General features: G+C 59.3%; 2 protein-coding genes across 2 annotated transcripts in view; one reads left to right on the plus strand and one right to left on the minus strand.

Annotated features, from left to right (window-relative positions):
- Positions 1-6,344, plus strand: part of ZDHHC7 (zinc finger DHHC-type palmitoyltransferase 7) — a 111,257-nt gene extending 104,913 nt beyond the window's left edge. Inside the window, exon 10 of the transcript XR_008293742.1 lies at positions 6,333-6,344. The gene's annotated coding sequence lies outside the window, so the exon portion shown is untranslated. The remainder of the gene's footprint in view (positions 1-6,332) is intronic.
- CRISPLD2 (cysteine rich secretory protein LCCL domain containing 2) overlaps positions 1-24,470 on the minus strand; it is a 60,275-nt gene that overhangs the window by 21,931 nt on the left and 13,874 nt on the right. The window contains exons 2-11 of the mRNA XM_027076325.2: positions 23,705-24,019; positions 18,281-18,399; positions 15,510-15,642; positions 15,069-15,184; positions 12,277-12,377; positions 8,155-8,298; positions 6,594-6,654; positions 3,697-3,763; positions 3,114-3,244; positions 1,345-1,388 (exon numbers count right to left, since the gene is read on the minus strand). Of these exons, the coding sequence (XP_026932126.1) occupies positions 1,345-1,388; positions 3,114-3,244; positions 3,697-3,763; positions 6,594-6,654; positions 8,155-8,298; positions 12,277-12,377; positions 15,069-15,184; positions 15,510-15,642; positions 18,281-18,399; positions 23,705-23,944 (1,156 nt within the window). The 5' untranslated portion in view covers positions 23,945-24,019. The remainder of the gene's footprint in view (positions 1-1,344; positions 1,389-3,113; positions 3,245-3,696; positions 3,764-6,593; positions 6,655-8,154; positions 8,299-12,276; positions 12,378-15,068; positions 15,185-15,509; positions 15,643-18,280; positions 18,400-23,704; positions 24,020-24,470) is intronic.

Below are 24,470 nucleotides of genomic sequence, written 5' to 3' on the forward strand. Positions count from 1 at the left end.
TTAAAAAAATAATTAAAATATTTTTTTAATTGGGTTTAGAACACCACTTAAAGGCACAGAAGTATCTTCCTGATACAGTATTATTTGAAGAGAAAAATCAGGTTACCAAACTTATGTAATTCTGTTTCAATTTTTGAAAGTGTATCAATGTATTACCAGGGCATATACTGGTAATCAGAGGGAAAACACCTTCAGGAGTATCCACCAAAACGTTCACAATGTTATCTGTAAGTGGCGGAGTCTGGTCAAATCCTTTTTTGTTTTTTTTAAGGCGCCTTTGTATTTTTAAATTATCTGGAATGAATAGGCATTATTTTGTAATAAAGAGAAAAGCCGCTATGTGTTCTTATAAAGACATCTAATGAGATATTCTTGCATCCAGGGCCTGTGACAAGCCAAGAACTGCTTTCCCAAAGGAAGGGGTTGTCGGGCCAGCTTCCCGAGGAAGGTGCCGGGCGGGGCACCCCTACATCTCGGCTCCCCTGAGACCGTCCCAGTCAAGCGCTCTTTTTGCACAACCAGAACCCAAGGCTCCGCTTGTGTCCGCAGGACGCCCCCCAGGGGTACGCCCTCCCCCGCCAAGTGAACACACCGTAGACAGGATTATACAGCAAGGCCGGGGAGGGCACAGACGGGCCGCGTGCTTCCTCAAGTTTCCCCTCTGTCGTTGAGGGCAGACATTACTAATCTATCGAGGCCTGTTTTCTGAGGAGCCCAGAACGAGGCTGCAGAATCCTACTCAATACTCCACCCACCATCACCAACCAACAGAAACAGACTCTCTGTCTACAACCTATTGGCTGCTCCAGACCTAGGCATTAGGACTTCTGGGACATTCAGCTGGGAACCCCCGGGGCCTGTGTCGCCCGTTTAGCGATTTAGGGCCGATGCCAGGTGCAGATACGTTTAGAAACTAGTTAAAGAATCAGCATCGTCAGGAACCTCTTTAAAAACCCTTTACGATGCTGAGGACCGCAGCGTTAAGAGGCAGAATTCACATTAAGGCAACAGCTCAGGAGAATGACATCTCCAGGGAAACCCAAGATCACCTGCGTATTACGGTCACGTAAAAAAAAAAAAAAAAAAAAAAAAAAAAAAAAAAGACTGGCCAGGGGGCGCCTGGGTGGCTCAGTCGGTTGGGTGGCCGACTACAGCTCAGGTCATGATCTCGCGGTTCGTGGGTTCGAGCCCCACGTCGGGCTCTGTGCTGACCGCTTGGAGCCTGGAGCCCGCTTCGGATTCCGGGTCTCCCTCTCTCTTTCCACCCTTCCCCCCTCATACACTCCCTCTTTCTCAAAATAAACATTAAAAGTAAAATAAAATGAAAAAGACAGGCCAGCTTACCTTTTACTTTGGACACCATGAACGAGCTGGAAGGCTTGTACTTGCTGGAGAAGAAAACAGGAGGTTCAATGCAAACAGAATTGTTTCTAAAAGTGCAGGGTTGTTGAAACAAAGTCCGACGTTTGTTTCATTTCGGACTCAACTTTGTGTTTCCCTACTCGTTTCCCATCAGCTTGAAAGCCCTTAGACCATTCTCGAGGGGGGTGTGTCAACCTACTTTGTGCCAAGAGCCCCTCGGGCAGGCTGGTGTCCTGCTCAGAATAGTGACTTTAAGATGCAGACCATAAACTTAAAAGGTTAACGGGAAATCTGTTATTGGTGGAATCGCTACCAAAGCATCAAAAGGAATGTGTGGGGCCCCTGGGTGGCTCGGCCGGCTGAGCCTCGACTTCAGTTCAGGTCATGATCTCGGGGTCTGTGGGTTCAACCCCTGCATCTGGCTCGCTTGCGGTCAGCAGGAAGCCCGCGTGGGATCCTCTGTCCCCCACTCTCTCTGCCCCTCCCCTGCTCACGCTCTCCCTCAAAAATGAATAAACATGGGGAAAAAAAATGAATCTGCCTTTGGGTAAGAGCTGCGCTTCCTTGCGAATGCACTCGAAGCAGAAACTGTCTTCCAACCACTGTCTTTTCGGGGTCGTGACGGCAGACGTTTGCAGACGCCTCACCCCTACTCCCGTTGGGGACCAACACTCCGCCAGCAGGAAATAACTATGTTTCAATTAGAGGTTGGAGAAAATAAAGCTTCTGTTCTCTTTGTGTCGAGGTTGGCAGACTCCCTGGGACGCAAAGAACTGCCCTCCAGACGCAAAGCTGGCCGCCGGGAGGGCCCCGACATGGCTCCGAGACAAGCTGTGCGGGCCACGCGGGGCCCGGACCCGGCTGGCCCACGGCGCCCTCGGTGCCCCCGCTGAGCCTGGCGCGGTGGCCGGTGTTAGGTCACCGGGCCTCCGCGAACGCATTCTCTGCTTCTGTTTGGACATCCTCACTCTCGTGGTGACGTGGCCCCTGAGACCCCAGCTAAGGCGAAGAGGGAATCTTGCGAACCCTCTTGAAGAACCAGACCTTTCAAAGGGGAATGACTCATGCGGTTTTTGAAATGTTCTGCGTGGAACCCCCTGGAACACACACAGGCGCTTTGGCCGCTGTGACCCTGGCTGCAGAGGCGGGACGGGCCCTGACGCAGGGAGGCTCTCTTGATGCGAGGCACCGTGGCCCAGGGACGCAGGGAGCTGGGGCAGGGGCCCCGGTGTCCCTGCTGGGCCAGCCTCTAGGTGTCCTGGATGGGGGGAGGGGACTCCCGGGCACGAGGGGCCTTTCCAGGGGCGACACATCTTTCCTAGCGACTGTGGGAAAAACTGGCTGCCTGCACCCGTGTGGACCAGCCGGGTCCTACCATGGCCCTCTTTCCCCAGCGCGACGCCGTCACCCAGAAGGGATGAAGACACCCGCCCAAGGTCACAGAGCAGGGGCGGGGGCACCGGGTCTGTCAAGAGTCAGCCTCTAAACCCAAGGATGGGAGGAAAAGCAGGAGTTGAAACTCAGCCGAATTAAACACTTAAACACACGCCCAGAAAAACCCACGCGGGTGAGAGGTGGTGAAACGCCTACGGGGTGATGTCTGAGCTACGGCGTTCAAGTTCACCGTGACAGTTTGTTTCCCTGCTTCTTCATATCGTCCGGTACTTTTCAAAATTTCGACAATACTTTCATAACCAGGAAAAAAAAAAAAAAAGAAAAGCGTTAAGGAATCCTGAGCACGGGACAGTTACCTCAAAGACTCCACGCCGTTTCTCTCAGACCTGACGAAGAAGGGGACCTTCCCGTTCCTGGTGACGTCCACCAGGCCACCTTTGGCGTCCAGGATCCCGTAGTGAATGGCGGCCCGGCATATGCTGGACGACTGGGGGCGGGAAGGGAGACGGTAAGTACGTCTGAATTCACCTTTGTCCAGTCTGCTTTGGAGATGCCCAAGGTTTTGTCCCCAAGCCACAAAAAGCCAAAACACCGGGCCAACGCTCACCCCGCTTCTAACTCCCGCCTTTCCCCAGAACACGTCTTTGTTCCTGGGTTGCTTATCTGAGAAAACCCATCCGAGGTGCTTTACGAACTAAGAACGGTGACAAATGGCCCTTTCTCCCCACGCAGGGAGGCATATTAACGCTCGGTCTAACATGGAGACTGACCTTCACGAGGGTCCACCCCGGGTCCCAAAAGTGGCTTTACTAGTCTGTGAGCCCGGAGACAGGCGCACATCAGCTCTGGGACGGAGGGGGTAGAAGGAAAAAAATCTCCTCGGGCCAAAACCAGCAACCTCCATTCCAAACGCGCTGGGAGTCCACACGGGCCACTTACACTTTCGTAAAAGAGAGTTCCGAACACCTGCGCCTTGCTGCTCAGGCAGCCCGCTGGGCACTGGTACCTGATGGAGAAGAAAGCAAATGATTCCCATAAGTGAACGTGTGTGCATGAAATCCCACCAGGAATTCATCGGGGTTCTTCTCGTCCGGAAGTTCTATCATGGACACCAGAGAGAAGCAGGCTCCAGATGTTTTCAAGGGAGTCACGGCCAGACCCAGGTGAAGTTCATAGTCACAGGAACACCATTGTGGATTCAATTTGACCTCGTTTTCATGTGTTTAACATTCATGTCATAGGGAGGGGGCGCCTGGGTGGCTCGTCGATGAAGCGTCCGACTTCAGCTCAGGTCGGGATCTCACAGTTCGTGGGTTCGAGCTCCGCGTCGGGCTCTGTGCCGATGGCTCGGAGCCTGGAGCCTGCTTCCCATTCTGTGTCTCCCTCTCTCTCTGCCCCTGCCCCGCTCACACTCTGTCTCTCTCTCTCTCTCAGAAATAAACATTAAAAAAAATAATAAAAAGATTCATGTCAAAGGCAGAGACGCCAACTGATGGACAATTCACGGAAGAAAACCAAGTGGTTTCAAAGGCACCAAAACAAAAATCCTCAAACATCAGTCATCATAGAAGGCGCAAATGGAAAGGGCAAGCCTCTTTCTAGGTGTCAGATTCCAAGGGTTTTGTTTTTTTTTTCTTTTTAGATAGGATAAAATTCAACGATGGTGTTCTTGCCCAGGAAAATGCACCTTTCCAGAAAGCCTTAAAAATGCCTATCCTTCAATTCTTAAGTTTTCCTTGTAAGCGCATAGCCCAGGCCAGAAGCCGGAAAGTCAGGCCCACGTACTGCACCAAAGGTCTGGAATCGTTGAAAGACCAGGAAGAAGCCGGCACCGTCGGAGGGACGGCCTAACACATTTTTGTGCGGTTGTACGTTAGGGTATGATGCATCCGTGAGAAATGAGGGTTTTGGAAAACATGTGACTTCGGAAAATCTTAAATGAAAACAGTAGCACATGAGGGGCGTTAGCTGTGGGAGCCTCCCCGGTGCCCAGAAAAAAGACCGGAAGGGAAGCTACATCAAATCTCTACGGATATTGCCGAAAGGCGGGGAATCTTTAGTTTTTTCTCTAAACTCTGGTGCTGGTGGTGTTTTCCTGAATTACTGACGATACACGTGAATACTTTTTAAAGTCGGGGGAGAGGGGGGGAGGCCCGGTCAATACTATGACTGTAAAAGCACTGTGGACAGAAAACTGATGAGCCAGGGGATGGGCTGACTTCCAGGAGGCGAACCGTGGATGCTCCTGTGTTTGCAGGTGGGGGGAGTCGTAGTTCCCGATCAGAGGCCTCTAGTGGCCTTCGTGTGGCCGGACCCCTGCCTTCTCCCTGCTTGCAGAGGGTCCCATCGACCCCCGACTCCGGAACGTTCTCGAGGCTATCTGATGGATGTTCTCCAGCCTCGTCATTTTTTCCCCACTGACGACTCTGGCGTGATGTTCTCCTCACGAGCTCGCGGTACAGAAACGCACGTCACCGCGAAGGGACAACTGGGCCCCACGGCCACGCAAATGTGCCCTCACGCCGTGCCCGGGTCATTCCGGCACCCGTGGTTGCCGCATTTGCTCATCTACCGACAACCCGACTGCTCTGACGTCTTCGGCACCTGCTGGCCCTCGAGCCACCTCGCCCTGGGATGCCCCGGGGCCACTTGCTAACGCTCCTGCCAAAGTCCGAGCAAAGCCTCCTCCTGGCACACCGAATTCCGAGTCGCCAGGGTTCGAAGCAGGATCTGCTACCTTCTCATTCTGGTGTGCGCGCTAAACAGCACGATTCGCGTTCAGGGGTACGGTCGCCGGGAGCCACGGGCGGACGAGGCGGCTGGGCTCCACCACCGACACGGGCTTCCAGCCACGAGCCTGGGGTTGCGCGTGACCCCGCGGCACGTGGTGGCCGCTTGCTGCCCGAAAGAGCGGCCCAGCGGCCGCCTCGCCAGACCCAAGCCGGGCCTTCCTGGCAATCGTTCCTCAGCGTCTGAGTGGACAACACAAAGTGAGCCCATCAGCCGGACGGATTCATTCAACTGCCGGGGAACATCCTGGTGGCTCTGACTCCAGTGGGGACTCGGGTTTCACAGCCGTGCAGCTGGATCTGCCCGCGGCCAACAGCGCCGGCTCACACGTGTCCTCCCACGGCCCCCGCCCTCCCCTGCTCTGCACGGGACCCGGGCCACCCCGTGACCCCCTTTGCGCAGCAGGTGGAACGAAGCCCCGGCCACGCACGAGCTCCGTGTCTACAGTGCATCTGCTCCTGGCACATCCACAGCCTGGGGATTCTCTTTGGACCAAGGACCCAGAGCATCCGTCACTCGGGCCCATCCTCCCCACGAGGTGGGAGCCTGGGCCAGCTCCCTGGTCAAAGGCTATCAACCGGGACTGATTTTAGCCCTCAGGGAACGTGGGGCAGTTTCTGGGGCCATTTTTAGGCAGCCCAGTTGGGGGTGGGGGTGCTCCTGGCATCCAGGGGGGTGAGGCCAGGATGCTGCTCGACGCCCTCCAGTGCACAGAACAGCCCCGCCCCAGAGAATGATCTGGCCCTAAACGTCAGGAGTGCCGAGGCCAAGAAGCTCGGGTCTAGGCATTACACGGTGGCAGTTGCAGGGAGCCCTGCGACGCCACGGCCGGTCTAGCCTATGACAGGGAACGAGCCTACCTAGCATCCCGCTTGACCTGGCACAACCGTTGTGCTAAGAGTAGAGGAGGGCATTTTCCCCCGAGTCTCTACCCAGCTCGGCCCGGCTGGCCGGCAACGCACTGATCACGACGTGGCCCATGACCGCGGCACACGCTTCGAAGGGGGTGCAGGCGTCGGCCAGAGAGGGGTGCAGCTGGGCCTTACCTGTTGCACGTGGACCCTTTGCACTTGTCCTTCATCTTGGTGTCACAGCTGACAACTTGGGCTAGGAGAGAAGTGCGGAAATACACGTCACAAAAGCAGGGGGATCGGTCTGAGTTAACAGACACCACCCCCCACTCCGAAGAACTTTCTGGAACACTCTGGAATCCGTGCCACAACCTGAGCAGGAGCAGTGCCCACTGGCTGCATGCTTCAGCTGTGAGGTTCCAATCCCCGACCTGCCCCTTTAGAGAAGCAGTGTGACCTTGGATATGTTCCTTCCCCTCCGTGAGGGTGTGTCCGCATACGGATAGTGGGGATAGGACCTTGGGTGCTGTTTCTGTCAGCGTTAACTGAGAGCGTGCATGTGGCTTTGGAGGGTGGCCTGATACGCACCAAGTGCCCTGAAGCCCCAGAAGGTTCTGGAGGGTGGGACTTACAGGCCTTCTGCAGCCAAGACAACTTCTGTCGACTATTACTTTCTTGTCTGTCTTACAGGGACACGTCAGAATCCTGGCGTGGGGTCAGAGTTTGTCAAAAAGACTTATTATTTGGGCGCCCAGGTGGCTCAGTCGGTTAAGCATCTGACTCTTGATTTCGGCTCAGGTCACGATCTCACGGTTTGTGAGTTTCGAGCCCCACGTCAGGCCCTGCGCTGGCAGCGTGGAGCCTACTTGGGATTCTCTGTCTCTCCCTTTCTTTCTGCCCCTCTCCTGGTCTCTCTCTCCCTCTCTCTCTCTCTCTCTCTCTCTCTCTCTCTCTCTCTCTCAAAAGCGGATAAACATTTAAAAAAATCTTGTTTCTTGATTTGTCTCTCTTATTTAAAAGAAAGAAAGACATTTATTTTGTAATGTTAAATTCTTATTTTCTTAACGGAACCGGCTTAGGGGAAGCAGAGAACCATGAGTGGACGACCCAGGCCTGTGTTGTGCTCATGAGAAAACACCCCTCCAGAGCCCCGAGCCTTCAGGAAAGGCGCTACCTTGGGGAAATGGAGCACTGAGCTCCAGCCAGGGCAGGTGAGGGCATCGAGGGGCAGGAGAGGGGAAAGCCTGACAATACCCTGCATTTGGGGACTTCCAGGAGCCTTGGAGGGAACGCGGGTGGCACTGAGGTGATGACCTCAGAGCTGACACTGGGTGGCCCCCATTACTGCAAAGGATGCTCAAAGCAACCCCACGTGGGCCTTACTGTCCCCTTTTATGGATGAGCAAACCAAGTCTCGAAGGGGCCAGTGAGGGTCCGAGGCACCAGAGCCGGGCCCGGATGCCCGCCCTGCCGGCACCTCCAGGGGGACCCAGTTTCAGCCCAGGCCCCCTGCTGAAAGGGCAAGGCCTCACCTCGAAATACCTGCCTGGCGGGAAAGGCCCCCCAAGCACCACTCCCATAACGCTTGCTTTGGAAATGACTTAAAAGTATCCTTTTTGGAAAACGCCTCGGGGCGGTGCCTTTGTACCCAGACCCGCCCTGTGTCCCCACTGTCTGCCTGCTCGGAGCCCTCCCCGCCCCGCGGCGCCCCTCCTGGCCACCCCCCCCCCCCCTCGCAGAGGCGGCCCCCACTCACTCATGTAGTTCACCGCGGCCGCTTTCTTGGGCTTCGTGGGTCTGGTCACCCTCGGCTGGACCCAGACGTGCTTCTCTTCCGGGACGGGAGCCACCTCCACCTCGTTCATCTCGTCCGTTTCGGGTTTGGGGACGAAAGTCTCTTCTTCACGGCGGGGGCGGGGGCGAGACAGACAACACGAAGGACGCCACAAAAATGCACTTGGTGGGGTGGCAGGGGCGGGGGGGGCGCGGGGGGGGGCGCACGGAAACGGCAACCGGGAAACCGAACTTGCTTGCGGTTCGCTTTCACAAAGACTCGTTTCAGCAGCAGAGAGAAAGTTCCACGGCAGCACCGAGCCGGCCAGGGGGCATCCCACCCGCCCAGGCGAGGCGGCCGGCTCTCTGCTCGCCGTGTTTGCTTTGGACCCGGGGGCAGCCCCGACCAGAGGTGCGAACCCCAGTGCCCGCACCCGGGTGGTCACACTGGCTCCTTGTCCTACCTCCTCCCGCTCGCCACCACCTGCCCGAGGGCGCGGCTTCGGGGGGCCGCCTCCCCGTCCGAGCCCAGGCTGGCACGGTCTCCCCTGAGCTCCCTCTGGCCCCTGGGGCTCTCCCGGGGGCAGGGGCCTTCCTCGTCTGTGCGCCCACCGTGGCGCACGGGGCCCCGCGTCGCTGTCCTCGGACCGCGCTATGCCCGGCCACCGGCAGGGTCTGCTCCCTTCCGCTCGCCTGTGAGTCCCTGCTCAACCGCGGCTTTCGGGCTTTCGGGCACCGAAGCTTCCCTGCCCGGCGCTCACGGCCAGCTTTTTCACATCCAAAGCCGAAGCTGGGTTGAGTTAGCGCATCTCCGGGTTAAACGCAGAGTTACGTCACCCCGCTGCCATCGCCTCTCCAACCTCGACCACGACCCCCGAGTTTTCAAACACGCTCAGTGGCCACACAAATTCCATTTCTCCTAAGGATCAGGTGCACCTTCGAGTCTGCATCCTGAAAGACAACTGCGAGCCACTCCTCAGAACCACCCTCAGGCCGCCACGGTGCCACGGTCCCAAACGGTGAACTCCAGCCGAGGCGCAGAAAAGTCTTGCCAGCTTTATTTCCTCGAGGCCTTGTCGAGGGCCGACTGATGCATGCGTGCCTTTGCCGGGGAAGCCCTCCCACCTTCACAGCGTGCACACCCGTCCCCCAGGGGCGTCCGTGGACCAGAGCTGGAAACTGCTGCCTTAGAGCCACCCCCACCCCCCGCCGCCCAGTGACGATGACATCCGGGGCCTCCCCGGCCTCTCTGTGGCACCGGATTGAAATTCAAGTCCTGGCGAGCGCTCACGAACCCCCTCGCCTCATTCCTGAGGAACAGCAACCTCTCTTCTCCAAAGGGGGAACCAAGTGTCTCGGAGCTAAGCAAAACAAGCATGCAAACGAGGGGCCAAGAGTCCCCTGCTTTTCAAGGCTGGGGCGCTCTGCACCTGTCTCCCTGGCCGGTCCCTCAGGTGAGGAGAGCGGGTGGGATTTAAGGGGGGGAGGGTGCGGATTTAGGTCCAGAGCCGGGGTGCTATCCTAATGAGAGCTCTGTTCACAGGTGCGATGTCACCACCACCTGGAAACTCCCTGGGGCCAGGAGCGAGCCAGCCTGTTTCTGTCCCCCCCCCCACACCCCACAACGGACATCCGGCTGTGCACCATTTTGCCCAAAAAATCTGCTGAATGAAGGATGAGCTAAGTCTTAAAAGAAGTGTGTCTTTGAGATCTTGGGGGAAAAAGAGGGAAAAAAAAAAAAAAAAAAAAGAAAGAAAGAAAGTCCCGGCTGAGTTCAGAGACATTCAAGATGGGAATTCTGGAATTCGCCACTTGTAGCCAAAAGCTATCGGTGACGGCTTTTTACAAAGACCCCGGGTTTGCCTCTGCGTCTGGCCGCTGTTCCTGTCAATGTCGCTATTCAGGTTGGCCCTTCAACCGAAAGCCAGAGCTATCTCGGGAATGAGCCGGGGTTTCTTCCACTGGCCTGTAAGATTTTTATACCTCATAATCGTGGCTTTATTCAGCCGAATATAGTTTGCTAGAGCATCCGAAGCATTTGAGGCCTCACTATTTAAGCAAATGGGCAGACAGTCCTCGCCCTCAGACGCACACATGAAAAGAGGTGTGCTTACCCAGAGGACAGGCTGTATTTGAGCACATCCTAATTAAGGTGCCCCGCGTAGAGCAGCACAGGACTGGGGAAATTCCGTGCCCAAGTTCACTGCAAGGTTATGGTGCACACTGTCCAGCCCTGGGGGTTCAGGGCACACGGCTGGGCCTACGTCCTCCCGCAGCTTCCTCCGTAGGTAGGGACAGAGCTCACGGCTAACGTCTTCTGAACACAAACCGTGTGACCGCCCGCCGGCTCGGCCCTTCCTCGGTGTGCGGTCCCATCTCCCCAGGAGGCATGATCAGCCCCATTTCACAGACAGGAAAACCGAGGCTCAGAGAGGCTAAGCTACCCGTTCAAGCTCACACAGCTGAGGGTCACACTGTCCTTCCGTGAAGCCCATGTCCTTGGTCGCCACACAGGGTCCCAGTTTCAGGCTGGAGGGGCGGAAACTTCTCTCACGGTCTATCTGTATCCCCGCTCCATCTACCATTATAGGTCAAGGCCTTGCCAGGCACTCTCAATAAACGCTTATTAAGTAGCTTACGCAGATAAGCTGCTTTAGAGGAGACTTTCTGCGTGGTTGGCTGTGGAAACGGGGAGTCCTGCCAAGGGAAGTTGGGCGTCTTCCACCAAAAATAAAGAAACGAGTACAAAGGCTTCATTGGGTGGGTAACCGAGCATCTAAGGTGCCTTTATGTGCGTTTGCTCTTTGAAAATGACCCTCTGGGGGTACCGGGGACATATGTATTCAGAACACATCTGCTACAGGACCCTGGAGGCCCCAGGGTGAACGGGCAGCTGTAACAACAGGTGACCAGGGTTCACGAGGGGTCCCCGTACAGTAAGACTGCAGAAGCAGGTGCACTGCCTGTGTCATCAGGGAGGCCTCCCTGGAGGAGGTGGGACGCCAGAGCTGTGTCTCCAGGAAGGAGAAGGTATCTGCCAGGTCAGACCCCACGCAAGGTAGGGAGTGCCACCACACCTGCCCACTACTTCTCCGAGGGGTAAAGGGCCCGTTCGCCGAGCATCATGTGCCGGCGGCTGGCGGGAAGGAGCTCCCGTCCCTCTCTCTGCTTCCTCCCAGCAAACCGCCACAGAGGGAATCTGTCGCTGTTACAGCTGGGGAAACTGAGGCACAAAGAAAGCCAGCGGTACGCCAGAGCACGCACCGCCAGTGACAACACAGATGCCCCCCCAGCCCAGGCGGCTGCGGCTTGGGCCCCTGGCGCCCCTCACGGAGGGGCTCTGAGAACAGTGCTCTGAGAACAGCCCTGTGATGAGATCAGGTTTCCGCAAAGAACAGCGGGAGAGCCAAGAGGCCAAGAGCGTCCCTCCCTCACGCTCCCCAAATCAGCCCTCGGGATCCGACGGGGGACTCACCCCTGCTGGGGTGACTGGAGTGCGGCCACAGGCCCTGCCTGCCAGGGACACGGGGAAGGCCGGTCGGGCCCGAGTGCCAGCCCCTGCCCGCTTTCTCGTACCGCCGTGACCCCCACTTTCAGGCAGGGAGACTGAGGCTCAGGGAGGGGAGGCAGCCTGACCAGGGTCCCACTGCTGGAATGCAGCGGGCGGGCCATTCTCAAAACTGGTGTGCGGGGCTCGTGAGTGCAGGACTCCGAGTGGGGACACCCCGGGGGGTTTCCCTAAAGACAAGGGTGTGGAGCCCCGAAGACAGAGAAGAGGGACGGGCCAGCGGGAGAAACCGCAGTTCGCAGCCTTTCTCTCTCCCAGCTCATGACCACACGGTCCTCACAACTCCAGGCACAAGTGTGTGCTCCGCTTCCTGCTCTCGCCCCGAGGCTGCATCTCCCTCCTCAGGAGGCTGTCATCCCCAGCCCCACCGGATGACAGTCAAGGCCCCCGCGGTAAGCCCCGTGGCATGAGCTATTCCCCTGGGAAGACACACATCACTGCTCGTGGCAATGACCCCGCTGGACCTCCGTCCCGCCCGGTCTGCATGTCGTATCCCAGATGGGAGGAGAAAGGCGCTCCCGGGGGGTCACGACCTACCTCGGTAACACAAGTTGTTTCTGCAGCCGCCTCCGTAGCTGGGCGGGCACTCGGAGCAGGGCCGGCCGGTTTTGTAGGGGGCTTCTCCAATCCAGTTCCCCCTGCGGACAGACCAGAAACACCATCGGGGGGGGGCCGCCACCCCAGGGCCTGGGGCGCCCCCCTCTCCCCTCTCCCAAGCTGTCTGGGGGAGGAAGGAGGGCGTAGGCTTCTGGGCAGCTGCAAAGAGTCTAGAAAATTCTAGAAGAATCCCAGTCGTGTTCTGTCACGTCACTGTGCGCATCTACATACCCCTTCGGCCCCACACCTGCCCGTGTCCTGCCCTACGCGACTCTGAACGCCGCGGGCCACCCCCTACCCAGGCCCCAACACCTTGGTGCTGGGAGGCTTCTGACGTCCCCCTCTTAAGCCACTTCTCAAAAGTTGGCAGAGGTTTCGTCACAGTCTTTGGCCCCCAGATGGGCTCGTCCTTCCCCACCAGCCAAGTCTGCCCCCCATCTAGGGTTCCACATTTCCTCAAAGACGAACCACTAACGTTTATGGCCTGATGGCTGGGTGCCAGGTCCTAGGCCACCGTCCTGCGGGCAGACGATGGTCTTACTCCGCCAACAGGTCCTTGGAGTAAGCGTCCCCCCTGACACACGAGGCCATCAGGTTTCGGGATCCCCCGCTTCTGCCCAAACACCACCCCCGAGCCCACCCTGTCAGCCACCCCCCGGGTCTGGCGCCCGGGTCGGCGTCCTGAATGGCCAGCGGCTCGGACTCTTAGGAAAGAGGCCGCGGACGCCGCGGGGTGCGAGGCGGCAATCAAAAAGGCCCGCCGAACAGCCAACACTGTGGATTAATCTCGAACACCCGGTGTTGAGCAGAAGACGCCAGGCGCGAAAGAGCCGATCTGCCTGGCCCGTTGCCGTGTGGGTCCCAACCAGACAGACTGACCGACGGGGAGGGATGTCGGAATGGTGGGCCCTCTGGGCAACACCCTGGGCCCCTGAAAACACTCTCCGTCCTGAGCTGGGTGCTAGTTCCATGGGTGTAGACGTATCATACGGACTGAACGTTTGCCTCCCCGCCGGCCGCTAATTGAGGCCCTCACCCCCAGTGTGGAAACGGGGCTTCCCAGGAGGTAAGTGGGGTTCAACGAGGCCACAAGGATGGGGGGCCCTGAGCCACCAGGACTCGAGTCTTTATAAGAGGAGACACTAGGGCCCCCCCTCCCCCCACCCTGCACACACTGAGACGCCACATGAGGGCACAGGGAGGAAGAGAATCACCAGAACCCGGCCTCGACCCGGGGCGCACAACCCCTAGAATGTGAGCCCCCAGCCCCTGGCACTAGGTCGCGGCCGCCCGCACGGGCCGGTCCACGCAGACACGGGTGGGATTTATCGAGCCGCACACTTAAGACTAGTGGGCACCGAGGACCCCGAATCGGTTTCCTAATGTGACAGATCATGAACACGGAATGTTAAAAATAAAGGTCTGTCAATTATTAAAAGAAAAAAAAAAGACTAGCGTGTACCATACAAGACGTTATTCCTTTTGGGGAAAGAACAACAAAAAAAAAACCAGCCGGAACCAAAAACAGGCAGCACTTTTTTCTGCTAGGTTCTTCTGGCGGATTTTTTTTTTACACCAACAGTCAAATGGAAGTATTCCTCACCCGCCACCTGCCACCGGGCCGGGGTTGGGGGGGGGGGGTCCCACCATCGTGGGCCCATCACTGGTCTTTGTCAGGCCTGCACCTCCCCCCAGCGATGACATAATCGGCCGGCCCTCAGGCCTGCGGGCTGCCGAGATGCGGCCGGCACGGGCGTGCCAGATGCTTTCACCCAGAGTGGCTATTTGCTTCCCAACCTTAGCGATGCTGCCCCCCACCCCCCGCCCCATGCCGCCTCCTCGCGGCCACTCCCGGCCCAAACCAAATAAGTGAGGTCATTTGTATTGCATTCAGTCACGGAGCAAGCACGCGCCAAGGACACACCGTGTGCGCGGCTCGGTGCGAGGGTGGCGGCCAGCCCCGTGGCCAGCGTGCAAACCGCGGGCTCTCCGCTGGGAAGATCGTGCTCTGAGAATCGGCACATATTTGAGGGGCAAAGGGGGTGAATGAGTGAAGGGACCAGTGGCACGCCGACGGTATCAGCATGGCGTGAGGAAGATGGGGGCTGCCACACAGAGGTGCCACGCGGGCCTTCCCAGCAGGGGAAGCGTAAAAATGCGAAAACCAGGTCTAGCGTGACTTTGTTTGCTAGAATGCTGTCCGCTGCGTATTTTTAGAGAAGAAAAAAACCAGAGTATTGCCATGGCACACCCCACTGGTTGGCCGGTCAACAGCTATTCCCACTTCCGATTGGTCGGACAGTCCCAGATGACCGGCAAAGCCAGTTAGGGCAATTTCATTGGTTAAAGCCAGCTGGGGAAATCTTGTGCCCCCCTCGTCTGTGAGTGGCCTGGTTCTGGCCAATGACGTGAGAAAGTGGGCCAGGGGTGAGGAAGGCCTGAGAGAAAGCCCTTTTCTACCATTCTCTTCCCTTTAGTTTGGGGGGACGTGATGGCTGGTGCTCTGCAGCCATCTTGGGAGCAAGAGGCTAGGATAGCACAGCCGGAAAACAGAAAGAGCTTGAGTCTTCGCCGATACCGCGGCGCTTTTAAGCTACACCGGATGCACCCATCGCTAGGTGTGTCGTTATGTGAACTCGTGAAGAGACTTCACCACTCAAGCTGATTTTAGTTGGGTCCTCCATGGCCGGCGAGCGCATCCCAGCCCTTCCAGCCACGTCACGTGTTCTTACTTTGGAGAGTAATTGCACACGAGGTAGACCGCGTTCTCCCAGACATCTCCCCACACGTTCATCCTCGGGCAGGTGTTCACAGCACAGCCGACCTTGTTGGTGGCGGCCCAGACTATCTGAAAAGAGGACACCCGTGTGTCAGAGTTAAGGACGAGCCAACACGACGTGACCTCGATGTACAGGCTGCTGGTGCTAAAGGGGTATGATGTGAAGCGGGGAAGGACCAGATTTTTTTTCCCCTCACCCCCTGAAGATCCCTGTTACACTCTCAGCTTCCGTACTTGGGTCACAAACACCAGCCCGGCCCGCCGGCGACACCTGGAGTTAACGCCACATCAAAGAAAACAGTTGCGGCAACGAGAGCGCAGAGTTTCCCGGCTGGGTGGCCGTCCTGCGCGGCCAGGTGAGTGAAGGGGTTTGGGGGGGCGCCTGGAGCGTTACCTGCGTGTAGTGGGTGCACATGGGCCCGGAGCACCTCTCCGGACACCAGGGGTCGCACTCGTGGGGGTAGGGGTACGTGTAGTGCTTCACCTCGTCGTACCAGGACTGCACGTGGAAGCCGGGAGAACGGTACCTGCGGGGGCAGATCAGCCTGTCACGTCCCGGCCCCCGCACCCCCAGCAGACAGAGACCGCAGCTCCCAGCGTCACCACGCACGGGCAGGCGGGAGGAGGGGAGGCTCCGGGCAAGGGGCCGCAGATCCCGCCCAGCGCCTGTATCACTGCCGAGAACCCCGACTTGCAAGGGCTCCCCTTGCAAGGGTACCCCCGGGGTCCCCCTGGGCGCCAGGAGAGTCCCTGGGGGGCCCACATGCCACCTATGTGTGCGGGAAACGTCCGCCCGGCCCCCAGCGAGCCATTCTTTATGTTACAATCAAGTGTACATTTGGGAAAATATACGTGGCCCCTGAGCGCCACATTTCCCAGATGTCGCTTAAAACACAGGTTGACGGGGCGCCGGGGTGGCTCAGCTGGTTAAGCCTCCGACTTCGGCCCGGGTCATGATCTCACAGTTCGTGAGTTCGGGCCCCGCGTCGGGCTCTGGGGCTGACGGCTCGGAGCCTGGAGCCTGCTTCCCATTCTGTGTCTCCCTCGTTCTCTGCCCCTCCCCCGCACATGCTCGCACTCTGTCTTTGTCAAAAATAAATAAACTTAAAAAATAAAAATAAAAAAAATAGAGCAACAACACAGGTTGATTTCAGGCGTTGAGTCCGTTTAAGGTCAGTGCAGAGAACAACAGTGAGTAACTGTCCAGGTAAGGCTCAGATAGGACATCCACAGCGGCGGGGAAGGTCTGAAAGCTGGGAGATGGCTGGCTACGGGGGGGGCGCAGGTCCCTGGCACCCCCAAACAAGGACCCGGAGCCTCTCGTTTCCACGCGGTCAAGGCTGGCCGCACTCCTGCCGGGGACCCCAGGAGTCAAATACGAGGCGGAACAGGAATTCAAGACGCAGGAACCGGCAGGCAGAGCTCTGCAGTCACGTGGGCAGACCCTTTGGGGAACTTCCTATTTAGGGTTTTATCACCCGAGCCCTCCCTTGCCCCCAGGGGGAGGGGACGCCTGTCCCCACCCGGTCATCACCCTTGCTGGCCACTGCTCCGTCCGCTGGGTTGGCATCATTTTCTCCTTACCGGGAGAGAAAATAAACTGGATGTAAATCCCCAGTCACCGTCACCAGCAAGTCTAAACAAAGCGGGTTCGATAAAGAGGAAAGACAAGAGGGATCTGGCCACGTCCACGAGCCCCGCAGTGAGCGTGCAGTAGGAGGTCTTGGAACACTGTCAGAACCCACAGCGAATGGTGGCGGTCAGCGACGTGGCCGGGGAAACGGCCTCTCTCCCGAGGGCCGCATAGGAAAAGACGCTCGTGGCCACACAGCCACGGAGCCAAGGGACACTCTGGCCCGCCCGTTTCCCTGGAGCGCCACGGCCGGGCTGCCGCGGGGTCCCGGAGAATGAGGGGCTCTTTGGGAAGGCAGGTGGGCACAACGCACCCAGGAGGGGCGAGACCTCTACGCCCTCTGCACTGTCACACCTCCCAGGGGGTCTGATGCAGCTACGGCGGAGGCTAGGTCCCAGGATGGAACGGCTCACTTTGGGCCTGTCCGCTGGGTGGCCCGAAGGCAGCCTTTGCAACGACAGCCGAGATGGCTACGGAAGAGAAAACCTGCCTGACGTCGTCTGAGGAGGGAGGAAAAAGGATGAAAAGCTGTCCTGGCCACCGCCTCGACTGTGTAAAAATATGCCGGCCCACAGCCAGATGCTACGCCAGTCAAGTGCGGGCGGCTGAGCCGGGGCTGTGGGATGAAGGGCTTCCTCCCTGTCGACATTGTCTTTTCGTGCGACCGGAGGACGGATTTTATCAAAAGCAGAATTCACCCAAGGACAAAAAAAAAAAAAAAAGTGTGAATTCGCTTCCGTGAAGTCACGTGTTTGGGCCCCTCGTGACACCTGCTCCGATTCTGTCCCAGGAGAGCACGTGGCCTAAGGGAAGGGTACTACTCATGGCCACGCTGAACGCGAGAGCCGGGAACCATCTGGGCTGCAAGTCAGACCAACCCCGACCCGTCCTTCGAGGGGACGCTTCGAGTCCAGTCCAACTTGTCAACGGTAGAGGCAAAGCCCAAGGGGGCCCTGAGCCCCTGGCTGGCTCTGGGTCCGGGCCTGGAGGACTTGGGGACACAGCACATCGTCCGGCTGGGCAGCGGGTCTGCGCTGGCCCAGAAGACACGTTCCCCGCCCCCCACCCCCGCCCCGTCCTCTAAGGAAACCAGCCGTCAGCCGGGCAGGGGCTCGGCCATGCGCCCAGCTGACCCCGGGGAGGCCAGGGGGAGACATGTAACAGACCACCGTCAAGAGCCTCCTCCAGGCAAGGGGGCCTTGGCCGTGAGAGCCGGCCTGCCCCAGACAAGGAGGGGAGGAGGAGGGCAGCCGCTCGCGAGGCGGAGCCTGGCTGGCCCTGGAGAATGAGCAGGACTCAGACATCCGAGGGCGGAGAAGACCCTCTGGCCGGTCCCTGCAAGCAACGTCCCTGCGTTCCCAGCTCACCCAGCCGGCTCCCTCAGGAATCCTTTCAAGGACACGGAATGGAAGAGCCTGGCTCCAGAAAGCCCGAGCCCGGCGATCGGCGTCTGGACCGACGAGCAGGCTGGACGTGACAATGGACCGTGGCGGCCAGTTCACAAGTGAGGGCGGGACCGCGGCGGCTCTTACCTGCCCCAGTGGACGGCCAGGTTCTGCCCAAGGGACACCAGCAGACCGGTGGGCCCGTGCTCCCAGATGCACTCGTGAGCCCACGCCGCGGCCGACCTCTCCAGCTCCTCGTCCCAGGTCTGCAGGGGGAGGGGGCACGGGGGAGGCCAGAGTCAGGCACGGGTGTCAAGACAGAGCCTGCGGCGACACCCCCACTTGGGCCCCAGGTGGAGCCGCGGGCCAGGGCTCAGCCCCTTGGACAGCGCGTTCTGTGCACACGTCGGACGGGTTCCTGAGCCGGCAAGGGGAGAGAGGCAGGTCAGCCAGGAGCCCAGAGAAGCCGGGCCTCCAGCCGTCCTCACAGCTCCCGCCCGGGCTCGGACTTGCCGGGGACGCCGGGCAAGCCCGTGGCACGGCCTCCCGGCCTCTGCCAACTGCCATTGGCCTCATCCCCGCCATCGGGTAGATACAGCGGCCTGCGGGGCAGGGAGGGGCTGTCCCCTCTCTGCAGAGCCCCAGCCCCTGGCACACAGTAGGTGATCACTGAAAGACCATCGGCCAGAGCCCCGGGACGTGGCCGGGAACGCGAGGCCGCGGGACCCCGGTACGGAACCCCCGCCAAGCTGAGCGCCTCCCCGGCCTCGCGCCCTGCCACCTCTTTCCAGCCTCAGTGACACAGAGTCCCGAACAGCCAGGGGCATTCAGACGTCAGACTCCTCTGTTGCCGACAGCGCCCTGCCTTTAGTGCCCACCAAGCGCTGTGCCGCTTCTGCCTGGGGTCCTTCTCCAACGCCCAGGCACAGCCCGAAGGGGGACAGGAGCTGACATCGCAGAGGCCACACGCAGTCAACAGGGGACGGGCCTGCCTTCGGGCGGGTGACCTGCCTGCTGATGCCCTTTCCTTAGCAGATCTGAGCCCCCGCTCCCGCCAGGAGACGCCCCCTGTACTGTAGCATGATGTGGCACCACCTTCTTCCCGCCTTCTGGATTTACGGGTCACCCCCTCCCAAATACACTACGGAACCAACGTGGTGACTCCTTCTCCAAGCAGTGGGCCACCCAATGCTCCGGGAAGGAACAGACACCATGCGCCGAGTGGGGGGGACACAGTGGGGACGGGTGGCAGCTCGCACCGAGACCTCTCTGGAAGGAGCCGGCCGGCTAAGGTCCTTCCCGGAGCCCAGGGAGGCAGGGCGGAGCCTGTGCAGGCGCGGACCCCGCCCTGAGGGGTTTCTCAGAAGCTTCTCAGAAGCTCACTGTTTATTCTGAGCAGCGTGAACCCTGTGTGCCTTTGGTCCGGGGCCATAACGTCTTCTACAACTCAGCGGGGAGGCGCGCGGGGAGGGCGAGGTCATGCCTGGCAGATCTCGGGGGTCAAAGGCGTCTGAAATTCTGGCTGGAGACAGGCAGACTCCACACGTGGTCTGCACCAGGCCGCGGCCAAACGGGGACCCAGCCCTCCCCGCCCCTGCATCCGAGGCCTCCTCCCGGGGCCTGCCCTTCACCTCCCAACCGCCCCTCGGCTCCGACCGTGCCCGGCACATAGTAGGGCCTCAGAACGATGCTTCCCGAACAGAGGGGCGCAGGGCTGGCAGTCAAGGCTATGACTGTGTGCGACACCCTCTACTGCTCAGTGCCCCCTGCCACGGCGGTGTCGCAGGCCACGACTCTCGCCCCGGCATGACGCACGCGTGCCTGGGTGAATGCAGGCAGGGCGGGCCCGGCCCCCCGCTCACTCCAGCCCTCACGGGTCCCCTCCAGTCCCCACCTTGCCCCTCACCCCCCCGCTCAGCCTGTGCTTTCCCAGCTGAAGATGAGCCCCGCCGACCAGTCCACGTCTCGCCGAAGGGAGGACACAGGTGAATACTCTTTACCCCCCAAAGGGGTGACTGGCGGAAGAAAGACGGAAAGAACAGGGCCGTGAGGGCACCGGGGAGAGTGTTCGTGTTGCGTGAACCTGGGTGTGGGGCCCCGCGCTGCCCCTTGCTGGCTGTGTGACCGTGGACGAGTGGCTTCACCTCTCTGTGCCTCTGTTTCCCCATCTCGTAGGGGGGCTGGTGGTGCCTGCTGGAATAGGATTTGGGGGGAGGCTGAACGAGCAGGCATCCAGCCCCCAGGTGAGGTGCGAGGTGGCTCTCAGTAAACAGTACAGGAGCATTAAGGAAATTCACTTTCTCAAGCACCTACCCTGCCCCTGCCGGCGGCAGTGCACTTGCCAGGGAACAGTATCAGCCCCATTTTCTTATTTCATTGTCACCAGTAGCCCTTGGGGTAGGTTTGATTTTCCCATTGCTGCAGACAAAAAAAAAAAACAAAAACAAAAACAAAAAACCTTGACGCTAAGAGAGGTTAGGTAACTTGCCTAAGGTCACACAGCAGGAAGTTACAACTTTACCAACTCAGCTTTAACTGGCGTCCAAGGTTGGGGATGGGGGGTGGGGGTCTCATCTTGCTCTGCACACTGTCACCAAGTGCCAGTCCTGCTCCACTAAAGTAATAATAGCTACTAAATTGATAACAGCAACGATATGTTAACACATATTTAGTCCTCATGCATCGTCTCATTGACTCTTCTCAACCACCCTAGGAAAAGGGGACTTTTACTGTCCCCGTAGTGCAGGCCAGGAAACGTTAACACACAGAGGCTAACTAATCTGCCTGAAGTCACACAGCTACCAAGCCAGGAAGGCTGGCTCCGGAGCCTGTCCACTTATAAAACCTCAAAAGAGGGTGCCTTAACTCTTTGGAGATTGAAAATCCACCTTCCGGGGCACCTGGTTGGCTCAGTCGGTTAAGCATCGGACTCTGGATCTCGGCTCAGGTCAAGATCTCACAGTCCGTGAGTCTCACGTCAGGCTCTGTGCTGACAGCATGGAGCCTGCTTGGGATTTTCTCTCCTCCCCCCATCCCATCTCTGCCACTCCCCCCACTTTCTCTCTCTCTCTCTCTCTCTCTCTCTCTCTAAAAATAAATAAATAAACTTAAAAATAAAACCACCTTTCAATGCTGAGTCTATTTCAAGGGACCGCAGCTCAAAGCCCCGGCAGGCAGGGCTGAGCCGGAAGCGAGATTTTCAAGACGTTTTCTCAAATTATTGCCACTTGTTTGTGTGGAAGCAGGATGCACAGACGGGCAGCACCGGGGAGAGACTGGGACTCGTGCCTCCTTCCCTGCCTCGTGGCCCTGCTCAGAGGTGGCCCCGACCACAGCCGTGAAGGCTCAGCTTCCCTGAAAGGCCGTGTAGACCCAAGGACCCAGATCCCAGCTCCAATCCTGAAGTCATGCGAGTAAACAAACACGAAAACACGCAGGCATGTTCCAGGCTGCACTGGGACCCTCCCTGCTGCGTAGCTAAGCCCTGCTCACTTGCGCTGAATCTCCCACAAGGCCCCTGGGCAAGCACGGGGCAGTGACGAAAAGACCAGCATAAACCTAGCCTATTCCCAAAAGGAGGCAGGAAGCAGACGGGATCCCGGGGGTTTGGGGCTCAGTCAAGCTTCAGGCCAAGGAAAATTCTCTGCTCCCTGACGGGCACCACACAGGGCCTTGGGGTGGGGAGGGGCACGGGAGGAAGACTGACCTATCCAGAGAGGTAGAGAGTGTCCCTTCCCCACAGGGACCAAGGCCAAACCACCAGGTCCTGGGAAGGATGGGGGAAGAGTCCACACCCAAAGCCACAAAGAAATCCACTCTAATTCTCGACGGCTTTAACCCTAAAAAGGTCTGCATCAGCTGTCTCATACATCAGCATTTTGAAAGGGTGCCCACTCTTCCTCCTAAGATTAGCACAAACCCCGGGGCACCCGGGCGGCTCAGTCGTTCAAGTGGCCGACTGTTGGCTTTGGCTCAGGTCGTGATCTCAGTTTGTGAGTTCGAGCCCTGTGTCGGCCTCTGTGCCGACGGCGTGGAGTCTGCTTAGGATTCTCTCTCTCCCTCTTTCTCTCTGCCCCTCCCTGGCTCACTCCCTTTCTCTCAAAACAAAACAAAGATTAGCACAACCCCTTCCGAGTAAATGCCCGGGTGGTTTTCTTGAGGGAAGAAAGAAATGGTTTCCTAACAAACTCCCAGAGGACAGCCGTGCTCGGGGGTGCTCTGCCCACACGGCTAGCCTTTCACGTGCCCTCTAGCCGGGGATGGGCCACCTCGGGAGGGCACAGACGGTGACGATGAGGGGTCTGCAGGCACGCGGGATGACCCCTGACCACGAGGGCCTCCTACGTCACGGCACAAAGCACCATGAAAAGGGACGGTGAAGTCCAGGGGAGGGAGACGAGCCGGGTACCGAGCGACGGTTGCTTACGACGGGATAAGGCATGAGGTGGGGACCAGACTCCTGGGGGACGGAGGGCCTGCAGCATCTTCGGGGGACCCCGAATGGCCTCTCAGGACAGAGGAGCTCCTGATCAGAGGCCCTGAGTGCCAGGCCTGAGCATGTGGGCTCCACCCTGGGCACACAGGGGCCTGGAGGCTTCTGGGCAGGAGACAAACCTCGTGAATGTCAGGAAGGTAAAAGGAAGCAGGGTTCAGGACGGGCCAGAGGGGGCCACATGGGAGGTGAAAAGCCCCAGGGCTGGTTGAGGTGCCGGGGGACAGGCACAGAGGATGGAAAATGCTGGAGAGGCCGTGGATGCCGGCAGGGGCCGTGCAGGTGCCAGGGTTTAAACGGAGTGCGGAGGAGTGGCTTTGAGCCTGGGTCCCGCAGTCGGTTCTGCCACGACCGGCTCTGACCTGGGGCCTCAGTTTCCTACTCTGTAAAATGGGAGGACAGCAGCAGCTACTTGATGGGGCTGGGGCGACCGGAAGCGGTGCTGGCAGGAAGGGAGAGGCGGGCGCGGAGGCAGGGCTGGAGGCACGGATTTGGGAGAGCTGGCTAACCTTCTACTTCTCCGTGTCGGATTTCCCCAGGGTCACGGGGGACCCTCCACTGTCCCCCGCCTGCCAGCCCCCTCACCAACACACACCCCATCTCTCACGGACTCGGCCCCCACTGCTGCTCCGACAGAGCAGGGTGGCCCGAGACTAGCCGGGGACCAAGCTGCGGCGTGACAACAGTGACCAGGGCCCCAGGGGTGAGCACCTGTGCCCCGCACTTTATGTGACGTCATCACACCGTCCCAGAGCCGTGAGAGGAGGGACTCTCGAAGTGGAGGCCGAGGCTCCCACTGGCTGGGGACACATCACGGCCACACACAAGGAGGCAGTGGAGCTGGGACTGGGCTCACCAAAGCCCAGCCCTTAGACGGCCTCGAGGACGGGCCAGCAGAGAGCCACGGGTGGGACCCGGGCCGGGCTGCTTCACGGGGAACCCACGAGGGCTGTCTGGGTGTGAAGGACGGAGGCAGGGGGGGCGCTCTCTCGCCAGGAGACCCCGAGCCTGCCCCCGCCCCCGCCCCCGGGACAAGAGCAGGTGCAGCCCAGGCCCCCCCGCGGGAGCGCGGCACTCACCATGTACTCCATGTTGGAGGCCGGGGGGTGCACCTGGCCCCGCAGCTTGTTGTGAAGCATGAGGATCTCCTCCTTGTCCGACCTGGGAATGGCCCTCCGGACCCGGGAGTGGGGCCTGTCCTGCTGGTATTTACTGAGCAGCTCCTCCAAGTGGGTGACGTTGGGCAGGAAGAAGCCCTGGGCCCCGCAGACCAGCAGCAGCAGCCCCAAGGGCACGACGCCGTTCAGGACGCAGCTCATGGCGCCGGGCAGGCAGCGGGGACTGGGGCGACGAGGCGGGCTGGGCTCCCGAGGCGGTGCTGGGGCGCGAGAGCTCTGAAGGGAAGCGGAGGGCAACAGGGACATCAGTCAGTATGAGACCAGCGACAGCGCGGGCTCGAACGGGGCAGAGAGCAGGACAGCCATCGCTCGCCCCGCCCTGCAGACGTGAAAACCGAGGCTCGCGGAGGCTCAATAACCAAGGATCCCCGCCCCCCCACAGACCGTGATCCTCGTCCTGGCTTGTCGTCCGGTCCGAGAGGACAAGGCAGGGCTGGAGGGTGTGTGTTTGCTCACCGGGCAGAGTCGGTCAGTGACTGGGACCTTTACTGGGCATCTATCTCTGCGCCAGACCCCGGGACGCAAAGATGGAGAGGACACTGTGTGTCGCCTCAGGGAGCTCCCACTCGGGCTGGGGACAGAGGCGAGGAAACCCACAGTCGCCCCTGGCGGGGCGGACAGCGTGAGGGACGCCGAGCCGCCCCGGACCCCGAGAGGCTCCGCCCTT

Source organism: Acinonyx jubatus, chromosome E2 (assembly GCF_027475565.1).
Source record: "Acinonyx jubatus isolate Ajub_Pintada_27869175 chromosome E2, VMU_Ajub_asm_v1.0, whole genome shotgun sequence".
NCBI lineage: Eukaryota > Metazoa > Chordata > Mammalia > Carnivora > Felidae > Acinonyx > Acinonyx jubatus.